The 18,784-nt window shown below is 50.5% G+C and overlaps 3 protein-coding genes across 15 annotated transcripts in view; 1 reads left to right on the top strand and 2 right to left on the bottom strand.

Annotated features, from left to right (window-relative positions):
* The window catches only part of SLC39A11 (solute carrier family 39 member 11), a 429,657-nt gene extending 423,631 nt beyond the window's left edge, over window positions 1-6,026 (bottom strand). For 3 of the 8 annotated variants that reach the window (XM_045489588.1, XM_045489582.1, XM_045489589.1), the window contains exons 1-3: window positions 5,913-6,026; window positions 1,629-1,716; window positions 438-657 (exon numbers count right to left, since the gene is read on the bottom strand). In XM_045489588.1, the coding sequence (XP_045345544.1) occupies window positions 438-531 (94 nt within the window). In that variant the 5' untranslated portion in view covers window positions 532-657; window positions 1,629-1,716; window positions 5,913-6,026. Of the gene's footprint in view, window positions 1-437; window positions 658-1,628; window positions 1,723-5,912 lie in introns of those variants that run through there. The other 5 variants (XM_045489587.1, XM_045489583.1, XM_045489580.1 and 2 more) reach the window with 4 other exon arrangements.
* On the top strand, window positions 1-13,293 carry COG1 (component of oligomeric golgi complex 1). The gene is given in 15 exon segments (XM_045489573.1): window positions 1-343; window positions 3,218-3,462; window positions 3,613-3,794; window positions 3,940-4,110; window positions 5,935-6,091; window positions 6,889-7,099; window positions 7,470-8,261; window positions 8,811-8,957; window positions 9,409-9,570; window positions 10,620-10,701; window positions 10,704-10,746; window positions 11,197-11,305; window positions 11,762-11,871; window positions 11,952-12,030; window positions 13,104-13,293. Coding segments are annotated over 15 exon segments (2,943 nt in total). The 5' UTR covers window positions 1-28; the 3' UTR covers window positions 13,242-13,293.
* The window catches only part of FAM104A (family with sequence similarity 104 member A), a 17,012-nt gene continuing 10,364 nt past the window's right edge, over window positions 12,137-18,784 (bottom strand). For 4 of the 6 annotated variants that reach the window (XM_045489598.1, XM_045489595.1, XM_045489599.1 and 1 more), the window contains 2 exons: window positions 16,197-16,259; window positions 12,137-14,548 (listed from right to left, as the gene is read on the bottom strand). In XM_045489598.1, the coding sequence (XP_045345554.1) occupies window positions 14,318-14,548; window positions 16,197-16,259 (294 nt within the window). In that variant the 3' untranslated portion in view covers window positions 12,137-14,317. The remainder of the gene's footprint in view (window positions 14,549-16,196; window positions 16,260-18,784) is intronic. The other 2 variants (XM_045489597.1, XM_045489600.1) reach the window with 1 other exon arrangement.

Here is an 18,784-nt window from a genome sequence, read left to right on the forward strand (position 1 = left end):
GACCCGTCGGCCGACTGACCCGTCTATCATGGCGGCCGCGGCCACCTCTCCCGCGCTGAAGCGGCTGGATCTGCGCGACCCCGCGGCGCTCTTCGAGACACATGGGGCGGAGGAGATCCGCGGGCTGGAGCGCCAGGTTCGGGCCGAGATCGAGCACAAGAAAGAGGAGCTGCGGCAAATGGTGGGAGAGCGGTACCGCGACCTGATCGAGGCGGCCGACACCATCGGCCAGATGCGCCGCTGCGCCGAGGGACTGGTGGACGCCGTGAAGGCCACCGACCAGTACTGCGCCCGTCTCCGCGAAGCCGGCTCGGCCGCCCCCCTGCCGCCGCGGGACCCGCAGGTCAGCCCCGCACCCTCGGTCCCGCCCCCCGCGGACCCGCCCCAGCCCTCCGGCGGCCACGGGCCAGTCCCCGCCCCCGCCGCGCGAGCCTCACCTACCGAGGGAAGAGCCTGCAGCCGCATTTCTGGACTCCCTTCCTGGTGGGGGGAACACAGCTGTCCTGCCTGCGCTGGTTGCTGATCCGCCATTCCGCTCAGGAACCTTCCCTGACTTCCGGGCCCAGATTCTCTCACCTCCCTCGTGGGTTCGCTGGGCTCTCCGTTCCAGCTTTAGATGAAACGCCAGGGTCTCTCGCTCGACAGTTCAGCTCATCCCTGTATAATGTTTCCTGACGTTATTCTTAGAACACATCTCTCCCTTACGTTGGTCCCTTCCCCTTATGTCGTTCCTCATCCCGGTCTTGAGCCCACCGCATTCCCAAGAATAAGTTCCATGATCCCAAACACCTGTTCTACCCTTTGCTGGAGTCGTTGCACGACAGTACCAGCCATCAAGCTCTCATCCTTCAGTAGTGGAACATTTTCATTTTAGGGAGCTAAGGTTATTCTAATCAAGTTACCCTAAGTGTTTCCCCCCCAAAATGCTAACGATTAGGCCTGATGTGGAAGGATTCAGCCCTAAATTCATCCTAATATCGGAGCAGCATTTTGTGTTCCTAAAGAATGTTGACTTAAGGATGACAAAGTGAAGGGGTAGGGAGGGTCAGAAGGGTAAACATGGAATTTGTTCTTAACAACGTGGGGAGAAGGAACCTTAGAGCGACATGTTAGAACAAGTTGCAAAACTACAATTTAGCTCCAGTTTGGAACTTTTTAATACACCCTGTTTGAAAAATCCAAGTCAGTAGCCAGGGCTCACACAACGGAACCATAGAAGATTAGAAATATTTTGCTAATTTTTGAAATGAGAAACCTCATCCCTCTCCTCTGTTCATTTATATATGCCTCCTTTTAGTGGCCAGCCTTTCCTATAACGGAGTTATGCTTCAGGTTTATTAAAAGGTAACTTGTACCGTGCCTGACCTTAGAAATATATTTATTTTTTATAGTTATTATTTCTGATTTATTCTCAGACTCACAAATATTTGTGTGCCCTCTGTGTTGAAGGCACAAAGAAACAGAATCCTGCCCCCACCCCGCCATTCCTGCTCTGATGGAGCTTCCAATCTAGTCAAGGAATTAAGTCCATGGAAAGTTGATGAGAAAAATGTAAATGCTTCAGAGTAGCAATAGAAAACATTTTAGGATAATGTGTGATTGATTCCAAAATAATTACTAACATTTACTATAATATTTCTGAAGGAAGTCACTTCAGGGCTTAGTCTTTCTCAGTAAGGAGGGGCCGTTGTGATGGATGAGATTTGGAATATGGATCTGGAGTATGAAAAGACAATTAAAAATCGGTAATCAGTTTGATTAAAGCAGGGGTTCTCAACCTTGGTGCTGCTGACATTTGGGGCTGGATCATTCTTTGTTTTAGAGACTGTCCTGTGCATTGTGGGATATTTATAAGCATCCCTGGCCTTGATCCACTGGACATCAGTAGTACCCCTCTTCTCCTTTCTGAAAGTCGAAAATGTTTCCAGATATTTCCTGAGAGGATGAAATCACTCCCCTCCCCGCCACAGTAGAACCAACGGATTGAAGGGTCCCTGGAAGAAGGTACTTGGAAGGACAGGAAATCTTTGACAGCCAGGCCAAGTTACTAAACAGCGAGGAGCCTTTTAGAAGGCTCTCCCTTTGAAGGAGATTAATCTGAAGGCAAAGGTAAAGGATAGATCGGAGGCGGTAGAGAATGAACGCAGCATGAGCGAAATGTTTTTGGATTAATGAGTGGGAGACGATAAGGACCTGCATTAGAATCCTGGAACCTAGTAGTGGAGACCTCAGCAGAACCACCGGAAGGACATGAATCTCCTGGGGACGTGGGAGCAGAGTGGTGGTGTGCTGAGATATGTTTGGAGGTCAGATGACTGAGATTTTGGGGAGGGCAGTGAATTTCGCCTTGGACATACTGATTACGGAATGGCAGTGACACTTAGCAGGCAGGCAGCAGAAGAGGCGTCCCTGGGACGCAGGAGAGTGGTGAGGGCTGAAAAAGACGCGATAGTGGTGGTCTGCTTAGAGGTGATGCTTCAGGGCAGAGAGTCCTGGAGTAGGATCGTGGACTGAGGTGGGCAGAGGCGTGAGGACTGCGCCACGCGGAGGGGCGGTAAAGAACAGCCGGCAGAAGGGCGCCTGGGTGGCTCAATCGGTTGGGCGGCCGACTGCGGCTCAGGTCATGATCTCGTGGTCTGTGAGTTTGAACCCCTCATCGAGCTCTGTGCTGACAGCTCAGAGCCTGGAGCCTGCTTCCGATTCTGTGCCTCCCTCTCTCTCTGCCCCTTCCCTGCTTGGTCTCTGTCTTTCCCTCTCTCAAAAATAATAAACATTAAAAAAAAAATTAAAAAAAAAGAAAGAACAGCTGGCAGAGAAGTCTATTGAGCACTCAGAGAAGCAGGAGCAAATGGGGGAAGGCGGAACATCAGAAAAGGGAAGAAGAAAGCCCACTCGAATGGTGGTCCGCAGGGCTCTGTGCCGTGGAGACCTCTCGAGGCTCGCTGATCACTAGACTGCGAGAGGAGGACCAGATCAAGTCCACCTCTCCAGGAGACCGCGCAAAGGTACCCCCAACCGGGAGGAAAAGCCAGTGCGGCTGGACAGGACTCCTGTCTCTGCTGATTCTCTGCCCCAAACTCTGATGCCTCGCCGAGCGGCATCAGCCTTAACAAAAGCTTGTGCCCTACGATACCCCGGCGCTTCCCCCCAAGCCTGCCAAACGCTGACCCTGCATCTGTTTGTTCTTCTGACGTGGTTTCTGTGCCTTTCCCTGCAGCCCCAGCAGCCATCCCAGGAGAAGTTCTACAGCATGGCTGCCCAGATCAGGCTACTCTTGGAAATTCCTGAGAAGATCTGGAGCTCCATGGAGGCCTCTCAGTACCTCCATGCCACCCAGCTGTACCTGCTCTGCTGCCACCTCCACAGCCTGCTCCAGCTGGATTCTTCTGGCTCCCGATACAGCCCCGTCCTCTTGCGATTCCCGATACTCATCCGGCAGGTCGCAGCGGCCAGCCACTTCCGGTAAGTGGACCCGGCGTGGCGACCGGCTCCGGGCACGGCCACGCGCCACCGCTACCGGGTCGTGGAAGAGGTCTTCTCTCCTGATGGACCAAGGTTCTTCTTCCCAAGATGGAAAAAATTCCCCGTTGACCTCTGTCATCGTCTTTCTAGGTCAACTATTCTGCACGAAAGCAAGCTGCTGCTCAAATGCCAAGCCGTGTCTGACCAGGCTGTAGCCGAGGCCCTGTGCTCGATAATGCTCTTAGAAGAGAGTTCTCCTCGCCAGGCCCTAGCAGACTTCCTGTTGGCCAGAAAGGCAGCTATTCAGAAACTCCTCAACCAGCCGCACCACAGTAGGTTTGGCTTCTTTCCAAAACGTGGTCCTTAAACAACAGAGTGGAGACGCATGAGCTCAGGGAGACCGAAGCTTCTGGGGTGTTCCCTGTTTCCCATTTGACCACAGGAACTTGTTTACAGGAGGGTGGTTTCTTCTCGTAGGTACTGGCATCAAGACTCAGGTCTGCTCGTTAGTGGAGCTGCTGGCCACCACTCTGAACCAGGCTCATGCTCTTTTCTACACTTTACCAGAAGGCCAGCTGCCAGATCCGTCCCTGCCATGCGGCTTGCTCTTCTCAACTCTAGAGACCATCACGGGCCAGCATCCGACCGGTGAGCTCTTGGCCAGCCTTTCTCATTTTCTGGTCATTCACCTGTTGTCTACTGAGCGTCTACCGTCTGCCTGCTGCGGTGCCGAGCTCTGGGGATACGGCGGCGCGTGGGACCAATGCGGACCCCACCTTCGTGGAGGTCACAGTCTAGCGGTAGAGGCAGATACCGAACTCACAAATATACACACATCTGTTGGATATCCACATTGGCCACTGTCATAAAGGCCAAGCGCAAGTTGACTTGGGAGGGACTTCACCAACGATGCTTTCCTTGGAGAATGGTATTTAAACTAAAATCTGAAAGTTCAGTAAGAGTTAGTCAAATGAGGGAGGCAAGGAAGAGAGTTCCAGGCAAAGGGGATGGGATGTGCAAAGGTCCTGAGGCAAGGAAGGTGTTAGGATATTTGAGGGACTAAACGCAAGCAGGTGAGGCTAAGGGTATGGGGTAGGGTCAAGAGCAGCATGGGAAGAGATGTGGCCAGTCTGTCAGATGTGACCAGATAATGCAGAGCTGCGTGGACCAGGCTAGGGAGTTTGGACCTTACCCAGAGAACAGTGGAGAGCCTTCTAAGACCTTCCAGGCTTGTACATCCTTCTGTTATATGTCCCCATACGTCCTGTGCTTTTATTTGATCGCATTTATCCTAATTGGAATTAAACTCATTTGGCTTTTATGTGGCAGGGGCTCTTCATGGGGTCTGGAGTGGATGTGGAGAGCTCACTTGGGAGGCTGTCATCATGACCTAAGTGGCAGACGATGGGGGCTAGTTGGACAACTTGGACGTCTGTTTAGCAGGGGATTTGGTAGATTGGCTGTGGAGGGTGTGGGAAGGAGGTGTCCGAATCTATCAGAAAAGGAGCTGGTCTGAAAGGGCTGATGATGAGCTCACTCTTGAAAATACTGCTTTGGAGACCGTTGAGCCCTTGGAATGGGAGTGTGCACTGGGCAGGCGGCTACAGGTCCAGAATAGAGCAGTAAAAGGTCTGGCCGGAGACACACATCTGTGCCTGTGGCTGAGGCCTTGGGGATAGGTGACATCATCACAGGAAGAGGATGACAGAGGACTGTGCCTCAGGGGACTCCAGAACTCAGAGGTCAGGCAGAGGAGACACGGCCAAAGGTAGAAGGGAAACAAGTAGAAAGTGGGGACAGCCATCTGGTCATTTTCCGAGAAACGTGTATTACGTAGTCTCTTCCAGCTAGGGTGCCACTTCCTTATGCCTTGGCTTCCCTCTAGGTGCTTCCATTTCATCCTTTCCCCTCCCATGAAAGGTGCCTATGGGCTAATTTGTCAAGGCTTTGGAGAACAAGTACAAGGGACCTCAGAAGGACCCCTGTGTTTCCAGCTCCGGAGGGTGTTTGCCTCCCAGAGTTGCCCCGCGGATGCTGGTGTCCTTCTTGAAAGGTCACCTCTAAGGAGCTACAAGCCACTCATCAGGATGAGTGGTCTTCAGTTCTTAGCTCTTCCAGGTTGGTCGGAGGATGGTGAGGAAAGGGAAATGATCGCCTTTTATTTTGTGACAACGTAAGTTCTGCCTCTAGGACGTGGAGGGCACTCCAGTACTGCTCCTTCCCCCTGCCTCACCCCGCACCTTTCCTCCCTGCCTTTCACCTTCTCAACCAATATGGTGTCCATATTGGCGGGAAGCTGCCAGCTCCCTGAGGAACATCTATTCTGTACTTCTCTTTCCCCCCTGTTTCAGGGGTGCGGCCTGACCTGGCCAGAGGAAGGCGAGATGATTTTTGGAAGTTCCTTCTGGGTCCAGGTTGTAATATGCCTTCCAAAGGATGGCACCGATTACCTGTCACTTGGCCTTCTCTTAGGGAAGGGCGCCGGTGTTCTGCAAGAGGAGGTGAAACTGTGCAGCTGGTCCAGACACCTGCCGGCATCCGTCGTCCAGTTCCAGCCGGCTCTCCGAACCTTGGCACAGCCCATCAGCCAGGAGTACCTGAAAGACACGCTGCGGAAATGGATCCACATGTAAGTAGCCAGGACTTTCCCGAGGCTGGCAGGACCCACTCACGTAGCCACAAGAGGGGCCGGTGAGGCCACGGAGGAATGAGGGGAAAGCCGGACCTTCTAGGTGATGCTCTGCGTGCCGCCCGCTGGGTCATGCCAGTCACTCACTCTGCCACCTGTCACTGCCCTCGGGGGGTTCAGGGGGGTGGTCAGCCCCGCTGTAGGAGAACCAAGAAGGAATTCACCTTCCAAAATATTACCTACAGGATTGCAAGAGTTCTGCCACTCCTAAGCTTTTACTTAGTGCAGCGGTTTTTGAAGCCATTCTAGGGGCGCCTGGGTGGCGCAGTCGGTTAAGCGTCCGACTTCAGCCAGGTCACGATCTCGCGGTCCGTGAGTTCGAGCCCCGCGTCGGGCTCTGGGCTGACGGCTCAGAGCCTGGAGCCTGTTTCCGAGTCTGTGTCTCCCTCTCTCTCTGCCCCTCCCCCGTTCATGCTCTGTCTCTCTCTGTCCCAAATAAATAAATAAATAAACAAACAAACAAACAAACAAACAAACAAACAAACGTTGAAGCCATTCTAGTGGCCCGTAGACGTTCTTCCAGGTAGATACCTCGGGGAGGCAAGGGTGGGCCCCATCCCCCAGTCTAGCCAGAAACGCTGTCTTTAGTGCATATTGGTAAATTACTCTGAGATACATATACGTTTATATATTGGGACCCAAATAAGAGGTTTTCCATTGGAGTCCTGCTCTTTTTCTTAAGAAAGGTGTGAAAACCACGAGTCTAATAAAGCCCAAGAAAAATGACTTTGTTGCAGGTGTAATGAAGACATTAAAAATGGGATCACCAACCTGCTTTTTTACGTGAAGAGCATAAGAGGGCTCGCAGGGATCCGGGATGCCATGTGGGAATTACTTACCAATGAGTCCACCAACCACAGCTGGGACGTGATATGTCAGCGGCTTCTGGAGAAGCCACTCCTGTTCTGGGAGGATTTGATGCGGCAGCTGTTCCTTGACCGGTTACAGGTGAGATCACTCGGTCCGGCTGTCTTCCGGCCCGTCCTAGTGTGATCTTTTGACTGTCACTTCTGTCACTCCCTGAGTCTGTCCTCTGTCTGCTGACTGACTCAGGGGTGGCTCTTCTGGGTAACGAACCATAGAAATGAGCAGAGATCTACACTGTGATACAGAAAGAGACGCAGCAGCCTCTGTCGGGGGGTCGGGAATGTGTCCGGGGCCGTCAGCAACGACCCCGTTCTCTGCCGACACCACGTGAGCTCTCTGAGCGTGCCGGAGGACGTGCGGAGCGCGAGGACGGCGTGCCGGCTGGTGCCGTGGCTTTGAGATGTCCTGACGGGTCACGACTGGAACGCTCGCTCCTCTTGCTCTCTTTCAGACCCTGACAAGAGAAGGCTTTGACTCCATCTCTGCCGGCTGCAAGGAGCTCCTCATTTCCGCCCTGCAGGAGCTCGAGAGCAGCACCAGCAGCTCCACTCCGAGTAAGCACATCCACTTGGAGCATAACATGTCTCTCTTCCTCTGGTCCGAGAGTCCCCAGGACCTGCCTCCCGATGCTGCCTGGGTCAGCGTGGCGCACCGGGGGCCGCGTGCCGGCAGCGGGCTCTCCATGAAGGCGCAGGCGGTTAGCCCCTGCGTCCAGGACTTCTGCTCTGCCCTGGATGCGAAACTGCAGGTTCAGCTGGACGACCTCCTGGCCTACCTTCCCTCTGCGGACTCGTCACCGCCCAAGGACGTCTCCCCCGTGCAAGCCAAGAGCTGTGCCTTTGACAGGTACGCGGATGCCGGCACCGTGCTGGAGCTGCTGCAGGCGCAGTCCGTGGCATGCATCGAGCGCATCACGGCCTGCATCCGGGCAGAGCTGCACGGCACGGAGCAGGTGGTGCAGGGGCAGCGGGATGCCCTCGACAGTGTCCAGCTGCACGCGGTCCTTTTCATGGCCAGACTCTGCCAGTCGCTGGGAGAGCTGTGTCCCCATCTGAAGCAGTGCGTCTTGGGAAAGTCCAGGAACTCTGAGAAACCGGCAAGGGACCCTAAGGCTCTGAAAAAGCAGGGAAAGGGGACCACTCGGGAAGTACTTCCTTCGCAGGCCAAGTGGCAGGAAGTCAAGGAGCTCCTCCTGCAGCAGAGCGTGATGGGTTACCGCGTGTGGAGCTCGGCGGTTGTGAAGGTGAGTGACCGACCCGTCGGCGGGTTCTTCCCGTGCTCAGCGGCCACCCCCCGTTTGCCTCCCTTCTGTCACGTTCCAGGCTGGCCAGCCTCAGCGAGGGCTTTCCGCAGTAAGGGAATAATGATTCTTATTTCACGCAGTTACTTTTACTTCTCTGCGATAGTGAGATGGCTCTCGTGTACGCATTTCTCCGTTCACATTTTTAGCCTAGGTTTTAGAGACAGAAACACCGGCTTTTTCTCCTGCCCCCTGATAAGAATAAAAGAAAGACCTCTCGGGGCAAGGGTCTGTATTTCCTGCTCTTCAACCTGAGTATCATGTTCTCTGGGGTCTCCACTGGCATCTTAAAGGGTGGCCGCTGACATCTGTAGGGTAGTTACAACAAAACTCCCCTTACTGCCGCACGGAATCAGCCCAAGAGTGACGTTTCCACTCAGCAGGGCACACATGATCTAAGCAGCAGAAGCTGGTCTCAAGATTACCTTGGTGGCTTGAAACGCCCTATGGAGGAGCTAAGGGGCCTATTGGACATTTGCCTTTTATTACCAGGTTTTGGCTCACGGATTCACCCAGTCGTTACTTCTAGACGATGCCGGCTCCATCCTGGCCACAGCCACCAGCTGGGATGAACTAGAAATCCAGGAGGAAGCGGAGTCTGGCAGCTGCATCATGTCCACAATCCGACTCCCTACACAGGTTAGCAGGTGCCCCCATTGGAGCACCTGTGGCCTGGACAGGGCCAAACAGCTCACTCTGCGGAGAGGGAAAAGACGAGAAAATCAGTCAGCACACAGCTTCTGAGGAGGAGCCAGAAGTGGTGTTTATAACTTCCATCATGGGGGTAGAGTGGACCGAGGGCCGAGGAGTCAGTCAGTTAACGATCCTTTCCTTGTGTGTCCCGGGCTCTGCTCATTAGATGGCTGTTTACCCTAAAGTGAAAACAGCGTAAAGCACAGTGCCACCTGCCAGGCCAAGCCCCCGGCCACCGTGGGGATGGCAGCGATTGTCACTTGTATCTGTTACCGGGCCTGCTGTGAGGGGCTGACTGGAGGGTCAAGGTCCCGGCACATGAGGCTAGTAGGGATAAACGGAGCCACTTTTACCAACTGGCGCAACTTGGTGACTCGACGTTCCTTTGTTCTTTTAGCCATCCTGGTATGTCCAGTCCTTCCTGTTTAGCCTCTGCCAGGAAATTAACCGGGTTGGAGGCCACGCTTTGCCAAAAGTGACCCTGCAGGAGATGCTGAAAAGCTGTATGGTCCAGGTGGTGGCTGCCTATGAGAAACTTTCAGAAGGAAAACAGGTGAAGGTTGGTGTTTGAATTTTTTCCCCGCTAAAAACAGAAATAAACACCTTAGCTTTTTCTGGGGCTTGGGCAGTTCCCATCAAGGATTCCAAGCGTTCACACTCCGCGCAGGCTGTCTAATCAGTAGCGGCTTCCCGCGCCGTGAGTTCATCACACCCCTTCTCGAGGATCAAGCAGGTGTTCACTAGAAGGCAGTTCAGTGGGAAAGAAAAAAGGCCTGGTTTCCGACCCCAGCACTGCCAAGTACATGCTGCGGCTTTGGGCAAATTGTGACGCTTTCTCCGTTTCTCCGGAGTCAGGTGCGGTCACTCAGAGAGCTGCTTGGGAGGGGTGGAGGGGGACCGTGCCCAGCGCAGCATGTGGCACACAGAGGTACCGGCTTCCGGGAGCTCCTGTGTCCCAGCCCTCCACCCACCCTCCCCTTCTCCGGAGCGCTCTGCCCTTGGTTGATGTCCCGGTTTCATTAGTGACATTTTAAAGACAGGACCACCAGGGCGCCTGGGTGGCTCAGTCAGTTAAGCATCTGACTTCAGCTCAGGTCATGATCTCACTGGGTTCGTGAGTTCGCACCCCACATCGGGCTCTGTGCTGACAACTTGGAGCCTGAAGCCTGCTTCAGTTTCTGCGTCTCCCTCTCTCTCTGAGCCTCCCCTGCTCGCACTCTGTCTCTCTCTCTCAAAAATAAATAAAGATTAAAAAAAAATTTTTTTAAAGACAGGACCACCTCCTGATTTGGGGAAGAATTCAGCGAAGTCTCCTCTCCTGAGCTGCCTCAGAATGCCTCTCCTTCACACAAGGAGCTTTTTCCCCTTTTAAAGGGCAGTCTACAGCCCCCAAGGCCTTTAAGGTTTTTAGTTTGGTTTAAGACAAACTTTCGAACATAACCTGTTCTTTTTGTTGGTGTTGTGAGACTGAACTGCCCTCATGAATATAAAAGCGGCTGCTTCTGGAATAAGCTGTAACTCAAAGCATGTAACCAAAGCATGAAGCTGTTTATTTGGCTCATATCACAAGTCTCCCTTAACAGGTGGGGGTGGGATATTCACTTACAGAAAGAAGGTGCGTTCCCCATGACCCAGAATCGGGCCCTGCAGCTGCTTTATGATCTGCGCTATCTCAGCATCATTCTCACAGCCAGGGTGAGGAGGTGAAGAGTGGCCGCAGCAAGCAGGACTCCAGGTAGGCTCCCGCCACCGGCTCTCCCAAGTGCACACAGCCCGTTCCAGAAAGCCCCCAAGAGGCAGCCTCTCGTCGTGCATTGGTTGTATTTGTTTTAAACAGGAAGTGCTCATATTACCAGCTAAAGAATGGCCACCTGCTGGGTAAATGCCATGGTCAAGTGTGGTAGGTGGAATCTCATTCCTCTCTCCTCTGAGTCAGCCAACCAGCTCTTGGGCAGAATTTGAGCCTGTGGCGCTGACCCTAACAATGTGAGGAAGGAATGGACTTCAGACATCTTAGCAGGTGGAAGCTCTTGGGATCACTTCAAGTACCACGGGCAGTGACAGGTGGTCCCGAGCCAGCAGTTACGACTACGTCCAAATACGGGGTCTCTTTAGCATCGAATCGCCCTAAGGGGCGTTTCTGAGCTAGAAAACGGGGTAAAGGAAATCAGAATCCTTTTTTCAGAATTGAGAAAGTGGCCGACTCCCTGGAAACACTCATTGACCCGTTTGACCTGGATGTCTTCACACCACACCTCAACAGCAACCTCACACGGCTGGCGCAGCGAACCTCTGTAAGTCACGTGAGAAACGTGCTCGGTGTGAAAGCACGCGGGCTCAGGTTACCACGCCAACCTGCCTCTGCACTTAATACCCTGGAGGTGGTGCTGGGAGGGGGGCGGGACCCAAACCGCACAGTTTAGTTACAAGGGCCGAAAGAGGATTAGATAAAACCTCACTGCTGAGGCAACCACGGTCTGACCCCTGGAGGCGCAGATAAGGATTATTAAGGTTTTATGAAGGTCAAGGCCTCAGGAAGAGAAGGAAGTAAAAGAGCCATGTGACTCTAAGGTTCTGACCTGTGGGCAGTGAAAAAGGTAATTTTGAAGCATTAACACACTCAAAAGAACGTTCCCCAAAAGGCTGGACGGAAACAAAGTAGAGCTTGATTACTAGCCAGGGGTTTTTCTCTTTTCAACCGGACAGTAAAAAACCCGGCGTGTTACTGCGCTCCATTTCTCGTCTGTCAGGTTCTGTTTGGATTGGTCACTGGTACAGAGAATCAGTTCACGCCCAGGAGCAACACGTTCAACTCCCAAGAACCCCATAACATACTGCCTCTGGCATCGAGTCAGATCAGGTAATGGTTCTAAAGATGTTTTAGCCGGGCCCCGAAGCTTCCTGTTCATGCCCCTGAAATTCCTTCACCTTGTCTTGGAGGTTCGGACTTCTTCCACTGAGCATGACAAGTACCCGAAAGGCCAAATCAACCAGCAGAAGCATCGAAACAAAAACCCAGGTTAGTGCACAGAGGGGTTCACCCCTGTTGATCCTGTCCCCACCTCCCACCAAACCACCCAATTAGCTCCCCCTTAAATAAATAGATAAAGAACCGAATGACAAAATGCACTAATGCTGCTTTTAATGGCGGCGCAATAGAGAAGTACAAGGTTTCACTAGCTCGAGCTGATAGAAGTTTTAAAAGATGCCCATTTACACTGTCAAGTAGCCTCATAATAGGAACGTTCTCTCAGACTGCCAAGGCTGTAAAAAAGAGGCAGGACAGGATGGAGATTAGTTCTTGTAGGGTGAGAGAGTTAACTGCTAACCCAGCGTGATGACTGTACTTGTTTGGGGAAAAAACCATTCTGTTCTGGTGGTGGTTTCCTCTTCCATTTCTTTCAGTTGGGTGGGAAATTAAAGGGAATTTGCTCTGAGTTTGACATTTTCTTGTTAATGCGCGTTTTGTTTCAGTTGACTGCCATCCATTAAGCCCGCAAGAGTCCTCCTGGGTATTTCTGAGTTGTGTTGTGTACACGCGTTTGAGCCCAAACAGCTTGTCTTCTTTCAGCATTTAGTTGTGTTTGCTTTCTTGTGAGACAAAATATTAGCAACGTATCCTTTCCATCTTCCCCGCCACCGAACCCATTAAGACCCAGTTCTCATCAAACATCTGGTTGTCAAATGTGGGAGATGGTAGTGAAGAGAACGAGTTCCTGCACAGACCATCCCCTCCACGAGCATGGGCCTGTGCCAGAACTTCCCCCCGAACTCGGAATGTCTCTTCAAGTAATTGACCATAAGTCCTGTCGGTAGGAGAGGAACCGACCAGGGAAAGGAGGTACATATGTTTACCCTTTTCCCAGGAGAGTTCTCACCTGGAAGCGTTAGTTGTGTCACATAATAGAATCGCATTTTGTCCCCGACGGCCTTTGCCAATCTTGACAAAGAGCAAAGGCCCCTTCCTAGAGCTCTCCGTGCTTCTCAGATCTGCTCGTGTGTGCTGTGTGGACTCCGAGTGCAGTGGCGGGGGGTGAACAGGCAGGAGGGGCTGGGTAGACTCTAAGGCACTTTCCTCTACATGCGTGGCAGGTTGGCCCCCCGGCACTCTCCCGAGCAGGTGACCCGACGCACCCTGGCTCCTTGTTCAGACAGCTGGTCAGTGAGGAAGAAGACGCGTCTACGCCTTCGTTATTCAAGCTAGGTTGGCTCTCTAGTATGACTAAATAACATGGGAACATAGCCATCCCTCTCTAAATAAATACTACATCACTTCTTCTAACGGTGCCTCTGCTCATTTATTTCTAAGCCACACCAGTCTTTCCAGTTTCAGCGGTGGAATGTGGCCCCCGAATTACTGCTGGGGGTTTGCTTTAAGCATAAAGTGAATCCTTGTCTGACAGTTTCACGATACTTGTGACTTCAGACAGCAGTTCAGAGAGCCTACACTTGGTCAGCGTTCAGCAGCACCTGAATTCTTGACCCCCAAGGCGGACTCCCAGTGAGATCACAGAAGCTGCTGGCAGAACAAGTCTGTGAGTAAGACAAAGGTCATTCGTTATGTACTTCTTGACTGTCAGATCTGTGCAGTGTTTTCTACTAAGTCTGAGATGTAGGCTTTGGAGGAGTAACGGTAGCAGAAGTTATCTGGGTATACAAGTCTGAAAGAGATTCTCTCTGGAAATACAAATATATAACAAAGAGAGAAGATAGTTATTAGCAAGGGTGCTTCCTTTCCGCGGTCTAACTTGGATCTGATTGTTCTCCTGTTAGAAAGGACAGCGTACTTTCAACAGGATGTCTACATACTAAGAGGTAGTATGGCAGTTAATTTCAGTGCAAGACTGAATCAAGCTTTCTAAATTTTGGAAAAAAAAACTTAGGTTTTTTTCATGGAAACTAGATACTCTTTGCTGATTTATTGAATTTAAAAAATTGAAGATCCCGCATTGTTAAAAGGCCTTTTTACATGAAGTAGAATTTCTAATCGACAGATTTGGAAACCAATCTGAACTGGACAAACTATGGATTCAACACGCAGATGAGATTTCCTCATACCGTTACCTCGACATGGATGTGATACCCACCCTCAAAAGAATCCTATAAAAAATTGCTTCGAAGCCCCTTTGAAATTGCAATAGTGCAGCAAAACCACAAGTAAACAACTGCCTGTTAACCTGCTCTTTCAAATATAGACTGAAAAGCCAACAGGCATATTTTTGTGCAATTTTTTAAAACATCGTAAGTTGAAATATCAAATCTGCACAGCGCTGTCCCTTCACAGAAGGCAAGAAACCGCCGGCACATCATGTCGGAGGCCGTCCCCGGTGCTGTAGGCTGTGGAAGTGGGCCTCCTTCAGGGTCTGGTTGATGCGGAAGTAAGGGCCTTGGCACAGTGCAGACTGCTCAGGAACAGGCTGAGGGGTGTTAGGGCCGGACCCGGCGCCCACGTGGTTCAAGCTGCTCTCCGGCCCGCTTGCCCTGTCCGGGCTGTTGATGCTGCTGCTGCTGCTGCCGCCGCTATCGCTGCTCGAAGACTGGGAGGAAAAAGAAACGGGAGCTCCGTTAGGCTGTTTTGTTTCTTCGGAACTTCACCGTGGTTTCATTCCCAACACCCTATTTGAGAGTATTCTTGCCATCTGCTTTGAGGAGCGCCAGCATCAAAACAGACCGCGGGCTTTAGAGCTTCACAAAGCACAGTCACCTAGGAGACTTCGTTCTATCCTCACGACCACCACGGGAGGCTGAGTGGGGCCAAGATCCCCCTCACATTCCCAGAAGCGGCAGGGTCCAGGATTCAAGTGCAGGCCTCTGACCGCAAACCCTCTCCACTACACCCGAGTGCCTTTACACATCTTCTCTACCTGCGAATTTTATCGTTCATTCCGATAATGTCCAATCATCAAACGAGGAAGTGTTCAGCTTCCAAGGCAAAGTATCAATCACTGGTACAGGGGACAGACGTCATTAACAAATAAAATGGCTTCTGGGCACGAGTCTCAAAAAATCTGGGACAATTTCGTGGTTATCATCTCATGGACACAAAATGGTATCCCCTGGATGCAGAACACACATCCTGAAAGACTACAACATACTTCTTCTAAGTTACGGTAGCATTTCTGCAGCTCCAGATGTGTGTGGGCAAACGTGCACAAGCATGCACAAGCGTGCCTAATTTTTTTTTTAAGGTACCGAACATGACTTGATGTCTTACTTGTCTTGAAGAAGCTAGTCAGAGATCCGTAAGAGCTAGGGTTCTCAAAAGGGAAGTCAATGGTAAGAATCCATTTCAGAATTCTGATATTTGACAATTTAAATAGTGCATTTCAAATAAATGACTAGCAGTACCCTTCTTCCATTCACAACTCAATACGATACTGTACTGAAAAGAATCGATGCAGGAGAAAACAGAGTTCTAATAATGATCTAGTGTATGCTTTTTCTTAACTTAGTCGTTTGATACATCTAACTCCTGCTCCCTTACACAAAGTCCTTGGTTTTGAAAAGTCTGCATACAGCTGTGTAAAATCTGCACCTCAGAAAAAAAGACTAGAGAAAAACTGGCCATGGTAGTTATATTAGGATGGAGCGACTGAAGTTGCTTATTTTTTTCCTACCCTTTACTATCACATTCTTGCAATGTGGTTATTGTGTATTTTCATTATAAAAATAAGTGTTTCAATAATGTTTCCAGACAGAACTTGAAAAGTGATTTTCAAAATTAGACTAGTTTATCCATTTCTGATCAAAAGTTACACCTAACAGTAGGTACATAAACATATCTGAGAACAGCAGAGAATGCAACGTCCATGAAAGATATCCATTATTAATAACACTTAAAGCACGAATCATCATGGTCCAGAAGTCATCTTGAGCTATTTAACAGGTCACATATCCCACTGCCGACAGATAGTAAAAGACAAGCTATCTGTCTACAAAAAAACACAAACATGAAAGCATTATAAAATGGACTGAATGGAGTCAGATGGTACGGTTAGCTACAGCACTGGTTAAATTTACTTAAAAGACTTAAGAAGTCAAATACGATTCAAAACCAAAAATTGTTTTCTTACATTAAGGCCCCTCCTAATCTAGAGTGGAGCAGCCCACACGTGCGGCTCTCCTGCACCTGGTAAGGCCATGGCTATTTAACAAGTCAGTTACTACACTAGATAAGAAACCCACCGCACAGAACACTTTGTTTCCTCTTAGTCTGTTTTCTTTACTGTTTTTCGTTACAGGTACTGTCTGAAAATTAAGGCAAGAACTAGAATCAGTTTGTAGTAAGTCAAGTTCCCATCTCAAATTTTATTTCACACTATAATAGCAAAGGTGACACTATTCTGCAAAAAAGTAAAAGCTCTTTAAAATGGGTCACATAAGATACTGAAAAAGGGTGAGGGAGACAAACATACCTGTGATTTCTAGTCCCTTTTAAAACTCTTGCGTAAAGACATGGTTTATACCAACTTTATTTTTTTATGTTTATTTTTGAGAGAGAGACAGAGCATGAGCAAGGGAGGGGCAGACAGAGAGAGGGAGACAGAGAATCCGAAGCAGGCTCCAGGCTCTGAGCTGTCAGCACAGAGCCCGACGCAGGGCTTGAACCCACGAACTGTGAGACCATGACCCGAGCCAAGGTTGGACGATTAACCGACTGAGCCACCAGGTGCCCCTGGTTTATACCAACTTTATAAAGACAGGTACACAAATGTCTGGCCTGGCCTTGTTTGTAATACTAAAAAGTGAAAACCACCTACAGCCGCTGATAGTGATCCTACTGTCATGCTCCTGTGGCAACGGGAACCCTGCAGCAGGTGAAGAATTAGGAGAGGCTCGTTGAAATGAACGGTGTCTGAAGTGGGCCGGGAAGGTGGAGGAAGGGTTTTAGTAAGCAAGCTGTGACGAACTGGGAGCACAGTGAGAGCAAAATGAGAAGGAAGGAGTGTTCGGGGAGCAAAGCTAATAGTGTGGTGGGGCTGGACCACTGCGGGCGCAGTCAGTCAGACAAAACATCCATGAGAGGTTATGGCTGGCGGATCCAGTGCCCCGAGGTCTGCACCTAATTCTGCCCAGATCTACCCTCAGGAGTGAGGATTCTGCATCAAGCAGGAAAGCAGGTCCCAGGAGAACTGCGGCAATGTAAACGAAAGGTAATGTGTGTCACAGCCCAAAGGGAGATGGAAGGAGGAAATGAAGGAGACATCCAAGCTGGCAAATACCGTGCTCAGTGTGTGTCTGTGGAATGGAAAGAGCACGGGCGAGCCTTGCGAGAACTTTCAGGGGGTCGGGGAAGAAGCCGGGACACAGAGCGGAGGGGACGGAAGACAGGTGGGACAGCGCCAGCTGGGCTGAAGGTACCAGACAGCCGCTGGGAAAGGGAAGGAAGCGGTACGGGTATGGGCCGGGCAGCGAGGAGATCTGCAAGGAAAGGCACCCTCATGGGCTCATGAGAGGACGGGGCGTGAGACGACACTAGAGAGACGCAGAGAAGGGAGGCATAGTGGGCGGGAGGGTGGGTGGGGGGTGCTTTCAGGAGGTAGAGCAGACACAGAAAGGCAGAGGGACACTTCCCTCCGCAGAAAGAAAGAGTATAAATCCTGACACAGGACATGAATGTTAAGCTCATTTTCTCAGTCCCCAGGGCGCAAATGATAAAGCGGAGAGTCAAGAACTCTCGGCCCCTCAGCTCGTCCTACCCCTAGGTTCCATCTTCCCAGCAGGTGAAGTCAGTTTCAGAGCTCACCCATGTATACCTATGGTAGAAACAAAACAACTCTGAAGACTGTTCCTGCTAATAATCTTTAGAAAGCCCTCCAGCAGGAATATTAATTACTGAGCCTCTCTGCTTCATAAAGAGAGAACCAGAATATTTGTGCCTATCTATTATTTAGAGCTGCATGCTTTCTCTTTCTTTCTTTCGAGAGAAAGAGAATGCAAGCTTGAGTGGGGCAGGGGTAGAGATGGGGAGAATCCCAAGCAGGTTCCACGTTGTTAGTGCAGAGCCCCTTGCCGGGCTTGAACCCACAAACTAGGAGATCATGACCTAAGCCGAAGTTGGACGCTTAACCGACTAAGCCACCAAGGCGAACCCTGTTTTCTCTTCTTACTTAGAAAAGCAGACTAGCTACGTATTTTTTTTTCTTTCAGCCCCCAGCTTCCCATCACCTCCATCTCCCCATTCACTGCTGCTTTTAAATTTATGTGAGCCTCAAAAGACCAAAGGACTCCTGCTCACTGCACACACACTCCCTTCCTGGGTCATGATGGAGTGCATTCTAACTCCAGTGCAGAATCTGGAGTGAGGGACCCTAGCCAAGTCTATCAGAGCATGTAATGGAAACTTCTGTTTCCCAAGTGCCCAATGTTTTAAGAGAGCTCCAAGTCTGCTACTATCAGCGAGACCATAAGATTCCAAATGAATTCAGCGGGCTAATTAAAACCACTTTCTAACTATGCAAGGAAAGAAAATGCAGGTGGTCACTCTTCTGTGCCGCTCAACAGGTAGTATGTCCTTTTTGTGTCTCAGTTTCCTTTATAAAATCAAGTTGGACCACACCAGATGTTTTAAGTTCCTTCCTAACTAAAATGTTCTATTAATCTATCACTTCATTTTGTTTAAATTTCAACAGGCCAAAAAATAATCCTGACCTATAGAAAAACGTGTGTATGTAGTCTCATTACTTAACAAACTTGGCCTTCAATGTCAGTAAGAAACCACTTGGTGCAGCTTTTTGTGCTGTGAGCTGACATGATGTATTACAAACACTTCA

The sequence above is a fragment of the Leopardus geoffroyi genome, chromosome E1 (genome assembly GCF_018350155.1).
Source record: "Leopardus geoffroyi isolate Oge1 chromosome E1, O.geoffroyi_Oge1_pat1.0, whole genome shotgun sequence".
NCBI classification, from domain to species: domain Eukaryota; kingdom Metazoa; phylum Chordata; class Mammalia; order Carnivora; family Felidae; genus Leopardus; species Leopardus geoffroyi.